The sequence below is a fragment of the Benincasa hispida genome, chromosome 8 (genome assembly GCF_009727055.1).
Source record: "Benincasa hispida cultivar B227 chromosome 8, ASM972705v1, whole genome shotgun sequence".
In the NCBI taxonomy this organism is placed as follows: Eukaryota; Viridiplantae; Streptophyta; class Magnoliopsida; order Cucurbitales; family Cucurbitaceae; genus Benincasa; species Benincasa hispida.
Genome location: NC_052356.1, coordinates 39,280,096 through 39,288,760, shown reverse-complemented (window position 1 = coordinate 39,288,760; position 8,665 = coordinate 39,280,096). Strand labels below are relative to the sequence as shown.

Here is an 8,665-nt window from a genome sequence, read left to right as displayed (position 1 = left end):
AAAAAAAAAAAAAAAAAAAACATAAATACACAAGGCACTACAACTTCCAAGTCTAGCTTCTAGATCCCAATAAATAACTTGATAAACCTAAATTAGGGTGCCTGACACAGAAATTCCGGTAATAGATTCACTTACCTCAAATTAAGTCAAAGACAGTTATCTCGACAACCAACTCCAACAATTTACTTGAACTAAAACCAACGAAATGACCGAACGATCGTAAATCCTGCTAGAAAACACGCCATTGATCTCCAAACTTCGAATAGTAAATGTTCAAAAACTCATTTCCCTTGTTGGACAGTGATTAGAAACGTTCCTAAGCTTCAATCTAAGAGCGAAACATAAAGGATATCAACCAATTTGGGCCAAAAGCTAATGGGTGATCAAGAACCTCCAAGAATTCTAAAACTTACCCAAAATATCAATTTCGGTGATAATGGCATCAGCGGTGGTGGCAACCATAGATAGGCAGCGGGTGTTGTTGTCAGACGACATAAATTGTTTAGGTTAGCGGCTGGTAGTGAGGGTCTTGCATGAGGAGGGTTTGCGAGAGTGAGAGAGGGAAATTTCTAGTTTTACAAATTTCATTCGATAGTGATTACGAACAAACCAGAGTTTCAAACAACGATCCAACCACTCAAAATGGAACTCTATATGTCTCGAACCAAATTTGAGCACAATCCAATGGTTCAAACTTCCGCAATCGACAATTTTATGGAAGCTATCAATGAAAAACCGAATTGCTTTCTCCCCGATTTTTTGGCCTATTTTCACTCTCATTTAATTTCGAAAAATCTCAATTCTTTATTTTTTTTTCAAAATTTGAAAAGATAAAGAAAATATTTTATGACAGTATCTCCAAAGATTCTATTAAATTAATAAATCAATTAACATTTCAAATTATCTTAATTTAAGTTTCAAAAACCAAAATTAAATCTCTCCAAATATTTAAATCAATTCAAAACTACATGAAATTAATTATCTCCTTAATTTTTTTTTAATTAGTTCAAATATCTAATCAATTAAATTCAATTTAATCAATAAAAGTTTTTTTTAATTATTTTACCTCAATAATTTTAGATTTAAATTTTTCTGATATTCGGGATGTTACAATTATGTTGTTTAAAATATAATAATAAACCATAGAGGTAAGAATTCAAACTTTCAACTCAACGAAAGACACATGGTAATTATATTTGAAATTAAAACCTTAAAACTTATAAAATGTTGTCAATACCTAAGCAAAAAGTTGATATTGTAATGAAAAGTTTTATACAAACAAACATGATATCTATCAAGTTAGAAACAAACCCAATACGTATGATAGTCAGGTAAAATGTAGAGAAAACTGCATAAACTGTCATTAGAGTACAAAACTTATCATTATAATCACATCCTAAAACTTTCAATTCACTTAATCATCCATTAAATTAAACTATGTGAAAAGCATAACAATGGCGGATTGAAGGCTGGAGCCTGTTCCAATGTTGGGATCGAGAGAGAGAGAGAGAGACGAAAAATGTATACAAGAGATTTAGTTTAGTCCAAACTTTGTGGCGCTGATGATTGGCCACAGAGAAAATTGCGAAAGATGGGAGAACGGAAAATGCTGCAATTCAATGGCGGAGAGCTGAATCACAACCGAGGAAGGCGACCACTGGTTTTATACGGTGAGCGGAAAATTCTTGTGGTCGATTTTGTCTTTGGTTTTACTGCCCCATTTCTATCTATACATTTTCTCTTAATTTCTCATTTAAACAACTGATTCGGGACTCCGACCATACTACACCTAATATTTAGTAGCCATTATCGGATTGGGGCCTTGAATCTAAGGTTTGATACATACTGAACTCGAATTTTCGTTAATCTGCGCTACCATGGATCGCCTCAATCAGGTTCTCTGTAGCTTCTTCCCCATCTTTCCTGCATCCAATATATGGTCAACTGAGTTTGATGTTCGTCTCTTTCATTATATGTATTTTTATTTCTACTTGAATTGGATTTCTGGTTCTATTAATTAAGTAATTTATTCGGCCTGGTTTCTCTGCTTTCATGCATCCAATGTTTGATCACTCGAGTTTTCAAGAACCACCATTTGGTCCTGTGATACTCTGCATTCATATTTTTGAAATATTATACTATTCATTGTATCCGTTTCCTATTTTCCTTTTTTTTTTTTTTTTTTTTCCCCTCTAAATTGTTTTCTTTCCTCTAAAAATCTAACTTCTGAAGGCGAAGGGAGCCAATTCTTTAATTATGTTCAATTCTGGGATTCAGGGTATTGTTTATTTTTAGTTTATTAATTGAAGGTCTCTCTGTCCGCTTAGCTTATTTGGTTAGCTACCATTCTAGACTACGTAAAGTTACAAGCCCAAGATTCATTTATTTTCTGGATGGGTTTACTTTTATTAGGTTGTCCCAGGAGATTAATCGAGATACTTGAATACTCTCGAATATTAAAAAAAGCACACTCACATGTCAGATGCTTTTTCTATGGAATAATTCTCTAGTTGAGAGCATATTTTCAGTGAACAATTCTTGGAAAAAGGGGGCAGTAAAATACTTGAACATGTAATTAATTCGTACGTCCATTTATGCCTTTTGCTATATAAGACTTTACTGAAATGAAAAAGAGGAGATCACTATAGTATGATTAATAAGGCAACCCAAAGATGCATATGTGGCCCTTCCGGTCTCTTTTTCAGTTCTTTGTTTTTCACTGTTGCTGATTGTTCTGCAGGGTGATAAGCAATCAGAATTTTTCACAGAGTATGGAGAAGCAAGCCGATACCAAATTCAAGAAGTTATTGGGAAAGGAAGCTACGGAGTTGTTGGTTCTGCAATTGACACTCAGACTGGTGAAAGAGTTGCCATCAAGAAAATTAATGATGTGTTTGAGCATGTATCTGATGCCATACGTATCCTCAGAGAAATTAAGCTTCTTCGGATGCTTCATCATCCGAATATTGTAGAGATAAAACATATTATGCTTCCTCCTTCACAACGAGAATTCAAAGATATATATCTTGTTTTTGAGTTGATGAAGTCTGATCTTCACCATGTAATTAAGGCAAACAATGATCTTTCTCCCAGGCAGCATAAGTTTTTTCTGTATCAGCTTCTTAGTGGCCTAAAATATATTCATGCAGGTTGGTTCTTTTACTGATTCAATCATTGCCTTTTTCACCTCAAATTATTCTTAACCATGCCGTTGATTTCATTGGATATGTGATGCAGCAAATGTCCTTCATCGAGATTTGAAGCCGAAAAACATACTTGCTAATGCTGACTGCAGGCTAAAGATATGTGATTTTGGACTTGCTCGTGTATCTTTTAGTGATGCGCCATCTACTATTTTTTGGACAGTAAGGTTTTCTTTTCTTTTCTTTTTTTCTTTTTGGTTCCTTTCTTGGGTTATGTACATCATGACACTCAACTCATTGTCAAGTCTAATTTTTTTTCCTTCTTGGGTTTATTATCGACTTTTTCGAAGGATTATGTTGCAACTCGATGGTATCGTGCTCCTGAACTCTGTGGATCATTTTTCTCGAGAGTAAGCCACTTTACATCTTCAAGAAATCACGTTTGATTACAAGTCATATTGAAGGGTTGGAGGGAACTTGGGCAAACCTTTCTAGGGTAAATTAAAATGATTGTTACTCAAATTTTGACATACTAATTTTATTTTATTTTTTCAGTATACCCCTGCTATAGATATATGGAGTATCGGATGCATATTTGCAGAAATGCTTACGGGGAAACCATTGTTTCCTGGAAAAAATGTGGTTCACCAATTAGATCTAATTACCGATCTGTTTGGCACTCCTGAACCTGAGGCCATAGCAAAGGTTGGTTGACTCATTTATTTATTATTGCACTAGTTTCTGAATTTCACAGGATTTGTTCTACAGGTTGTACAATTGTGTCCTTGAATTCTAAAGTAGTTTCAGATCATTGAAACATCTGCAAAATTCACAGTTTTTATTGACATTAAAGTTATTTTAGATTCTTTGCTTAAATTTACTCGCAATTGAAACTGTCTTCTGCACCCTCTTGTATTTTAAATCTATTCCAAGATCCGGAATGAGAAGGCAAGAAGGTACCTTGGAAACATGCGTAAAAAACCACCAGTTCCATTCTCACGAAAGTTTCCTAATGTTGACCCATTGGCACTTTGTTTACTGGAACGTCTCCTGGCATTTGATCCCAAATGTCGTCTAACAGCTGCGGAGGTGAGTGGAATTTACCGACCCATTTTATTACGCTAATAATACCCTTCTATAAATATTTGTAAATATGTAGATCTCGTGTACTGCATTCAATTTCAGGCACTTGCCGATCCTTACTTCAATGGTATGGCAAAACCAGAACTTGAACCTTCTATTCAACCAATTTCAAAACTTGAGTTTGAGTTTGAGCGGAGGAGGTTATCAAAAGATGATGTTAGAGAGTTGATTTATGCAGAGGTATATAACCTAGCAACTCGAAACTTGCTGTCCAAGTTTTGGAGATGAAGGTTCCCTTCCAAAATTATGGATGGTTAAACTTAACGAAGAATATAATATATTTAATGTATGGAGTCTACAGGTTTTAGAATATCATCCCCAGATGCGTCAGGAGTGTCAACTTGATGGAGATCATCAAACTACCTTTATGTATCCAAGGTATTGACTTTGCTGCATAACTAAATATTAACATCATTTACTGCTCAATTAGTTTTGGAATGGGTCAATGTCATAGAGTGAATAATCATTATTTTGCATATTACATGGCATGAGGATACAAACAAATGGTTGATCCAAGATGAAAGTCATATTTACACTTGGTTCATCAGTCAATAATCCATTTCTTTCTCTTGCTTATGCTCAGTGGTGTTGATCGATTTAAGCTTCAGTTTGCCCATCTGGAAGAGCACCATGGTAAAGGTGAAAGAAGAAGTCCACTTCAAAGGCAGAATATTTCTTTACCTCGGTAATAATTTGAATAGAAGTTTGGTTGTTCTCTTCAGTCAATGACATAAGTTTAAGACACCTCGCGACCAAATAATTGATAAGGATTCTCTATATCTTTTTCCTCTGTTTCTCCTGGATAAAAGATTGTGGAGAGAAATATATCTTGGAATAAAAAGTTGTTTCCTGTATGAGAGCAAGTTATGAAATCCTTCACCTTTATTCAGAAGGTTGATGAATATTTTTCTTTCCAATGTGCGCATAGATTTGTAGGAAATGCTTCGTTTCCATCTAAATTTATGATGTCATATTTTCAGGGAGCGGGTTAGTCCTACTGAGCAGAACAACACTGAGAATAACATTGATTTTGAAAGGTAGTTTTTCACTTCTTTTGCTGTGGCTTCTAAAAAATTTTCTGGAAATATTAACTCAATCCACAAAATGGTTGCAGGGAGAAAGATAAGAGTTCTTATCTCTTGAAAAGTGCTAGTATTAGTGCATCGAGGTGTGTTGGGGTAATACCAAAGGAGAAGTCTGAGGTAATTAAGAGTATGCTTATTTCCTCGTTATTCCTTTGAATGAATTCACTCTTCTTACTAGAAATTTGATGCATTAAATTGTGATCGGCTTCTCAAATTATAAAACTGATACAAGGAATACATGTCACATTAGGACATCTCAGACATGTATTCAAGTTATTTCTAAGCCTTTTTAGCATCTCAAGCTTCTCTTTTGATGCGACTTTATCTTTACAGGTGGAAGAAACGAATCCTGAAGTTAAAAATGAAGCAGTGGATGGCTTGTCTCGAAAGATCGCAGTCCTTCAGACTTAAGTTCATGTTGATATATTTAGCTACTGAAGACAGGAGGCAGAAGGTTTTGATCTAGCCACATTTCCCTGAGAAACAGGGGCTTGATGGGATGAATTTCACTTGTCCCTCATCTCTAAATATAGAGCAGACATACCCTCCTCTTGTATATAATCTTTTATATTTGTAAAGCTATCCTTGTAGTTTGTGCATACGACACATTCAAACAAATAAGGAGATAATTACAGTATAGTAGTGTGTGGTAAAAATTAGTTTGACTCCTTATTTGTTTGAAACATTTGTGGTAAAAATTTCACATTCAAACAAATAAGGAGATAATTACACATTCAAACATTTGATTAGTGTGTGGTAAAAATATCTCCTTGTATAATCTTATACGACACAATCAAACAAATAAGAAAAAAAGATCTTTTTGAATTAGTTTGACAAGATCTTTTTTCTTTCTAAAATAATCAAATATGCAAGTATTTGGACCACTTTACTTGCCATTTTAACTAAATCTGAATGTTAGCTATTTAACTTTGCAACATTTGATTGTTATAAGGATTTTAAAAAATAGATAGATAGGTGGCAATTATTACATATTTGAAAGTGATTTTGAAATTGTTAAATTCACCTTTTATCAGTTTCAAAATTACTCTGAAACACACCTTTAATCACTCAAACTTAATTTAATATTTAACTTTACACTTTTATTTATAATTTTTATATAATCAAAATTAGTTTTGAATGTTTAAAAATATGTTTTAGAATGATTTTGAAAATTACCAAAGTAATTTTATTCATTTTAGAATAATTCCAAACATCGTCCTATGAAATGTCTTTAAAGTTCGTTTACATTGCCAACAGACTAACCCATCCATAGTGGTTTTATTTTCGACAAGGTATCTCTAAATGTTGTAAAAAATAGACATCTACTTGAGAGTTTCTTACCTTTTAGAAAAGTATCTCTAAATTGTTGTGCCACATAATATTTTCGATAAGATGTCCTTAGGGGATGTTTAGCCCAGGACTAGGAGTGAGTTAGGGAAATGGAGTTGTTAACTCCTGAGAAGCATGAACACTTTAGTTTGGCTAGCGTGTCCATGTCCAACACATGTCGGACACTTAGACACTCCAACACTTATTGAACACGGACATTTGTTAGTGCAACAAATGTGTTATACATGTATAGAACACTTGTTGGCAGACTAAAAAGATACATATATGATAATATTATAAACTGAGTATGAAATACTTCAAATTAAGTTTTTTAAGCATATAAATGCATCAACCCATTTACTTTGAATTTTCTTTTGGTATAAAAATGTTTATTTTTAATAAATGTGTCTTTGCCGTGTTGTGTCCAAGATTTTTAAAATATAGTGTGTTGCCGTGTCCGTGTCATGTCGTATTTGTGTCTCATATCCATATCTATGCTTCTTAAGTTAACTCTATTCCTTATTTAGCTCAAAGAATTCTTAAACCTACTCTTTGAACTTAACAACTCTACAGACTAAACAACTTTGCTCCTTGTTCCAAATAACCTTTAGATGTACTTTGATCACGACCAAAACTTGAAGCACTCCCAAACATAGTTAAAAGGAAGAGTGAAAATCAAAACCAAAATCAATTGCATAACATGTTTGGTTTATGGTGGACTAGTTTAAAATTCTTGGAAGGAGAAATTGCCAAGAACTTTCTACTAACCTCCCAATTACTTGCTTTCCAAAATATTGAAATTATCACTATAGAAAAAAATACTCTCACATATGTAGTTATAGTCAAAGAGGTTAACAAAGAAAACAATTAAATCAACCAAAAACATGCAGATTATTCAAACTGTAGCCTTCTAGCTAGCTGTTTAAGGATTATTTTAGGTACATTCTTTGTTCTGTGCCCTTGGAAGAAAATTCAGAAATTAAAGCCATTACTTTTTGACCACTATTCATAAAAGTCAAGGCTCAATAAAAAATTTAATCTTTCTTATTATAATAGGATAAAACCACTTGAAAAATATGATATCAAAATTTCTCATCTCAATCTTCTTTTGCAGCCAATGGCTATAAGGTCTCCCAGAAAAATCATTAGAGTTAGGTGATTTCACTTACCCACCTCTAATCTTGGAAGATTCAATTGTTTTGGTGATCCAAATTAATAATCACTTTTTGACTATGTTGATTATGGTATATGATTTAACCTGTATGAGTTAGGTTGACTTGGATTGAAATACTTTTTAAACTAAATCTAATTGTTCGGATTCGTAAATTTTTTCAACCAAAATAACCCTTATTTTAAATGATGAAACCAACTCAACACAACCATGAAACATATGGGTTGGGTTGGTTCAGGTTATTCGAGTCATTTATTTAAATTTTTTGTTTTTAAAAATAAGTAACATATGTAACAAAATTAATTTAATTATTTTTTGATATTGAATTAAGATTAACAACTCAATTTATACTATGAGAATAATGAAATCAAATAAAATCAAAATAAATATATGTATGTATAAGTAAAAAAGCATACTTTTTAGAATTAATAATAGTTTCGGATTAATTCGAGTTGGGTTGAGTTATTTTAGGTGAACCTATGAACCAATCCAACACATAACATTTTCATTTATAAAATCCAATCTAAATGAGATAACCCAAATCAAACGTATTAGGTTGGATTGATTGGGTTTTTTTGGTCATCAATTCGATGGTGAATTAATATAATAATTTTGGACAATTTGAATTTAACCTCCCACGCAATGTTTATTAGTTTATTAAGAAGGAATTGCACATTGATGTACAAATAATATGAACAAATTGGCAACCTTATAGGCTGTATGTAGGGCCAATGACACTCAAAAGTTCAACTGTAGTAGAAACAATAAGATGGTCTGGTGCTACAGAAAGTTTT

The 8,665-nt window shown here is 32.9% G+C and overlaps 1 protein-coding gene across 3 annotated transcripts; it reads left to right on the top strand.

Annotated features, from left to right (window-relative positions):
- The first annotated feature begins 1,410 nt into the window (after positions 1-1,410).
- Positions 1,411-6,228, top strand: LOC120082540 (mitogen-activated protein kinase 9). Of its 3 annotated transcripts, none has more exons than XM_039037750.1 (12): positions 1,411-1,670; positions 2,741-3,149; positions 3,238-3,365; positions 3,494-3,553; positions 3,699-3,848; positions 4,077-4,232; positions 4,329-4,466; positions 4,588-4,664; positions 4,870-4,971; positions 5,267-5,323; positions 5,401-5,488; positions 5,705-6,228. In XM_039037750.1, the coding sequence occupies exons 2-12, from the start codon at positions 2,948-2,950 to the stop codon at positions 5,780-5,782; spliced, it is 1,236 nt and encodes a 411-aa protein (XP_038893678.1). In that variant the 5' UTR covers positions 1,411-1,670; positions 2,741-2,947; the 3' UTR covers positions 5,783-6,228. The 3 variants fall into 3 exon arrangements, with proteins under 3 accessions (XP_038893678.1, XP_038893677.1, XP_038893676.1); XM_039037749.1 differs by lacking the exon at positions 1,411-1,670 and adding an exon at positions 1,753-1,895; XM_039037748.1 differs by lacking the exon at positions 1,411-1,670 and adding an exon at positions 1,838-1,955.
- The last annotated feature ends 2,437 nt before the right edge of the window (positions 6,229-8,665 follow it).

Bases quoted from the DNA above. Each gene is read 5' to 3' on its own strand.
- LOC120082540 (XM_039037748.1), top strand. From the start codon at position 1,878: ATGGATCGCCTCAATCAGGTTCTCTGTAGCTTCTTCCCCATCTTTCCT. The intron at 4,972-5,266 runs GTAATAATTTGA...TCATATTTTCAG, and splicing joins CAGAATATTTCTTTACCTCG to GGAGCGGGTTAGTCCTACTG. The intron at 5,489-5,704 runs GTAATTAAGAGT...TTATCTTTACAG, and splicing joins TACCAAAGGAGAAGTCTGAG to GTGGAAGAAACGAATCCTGA.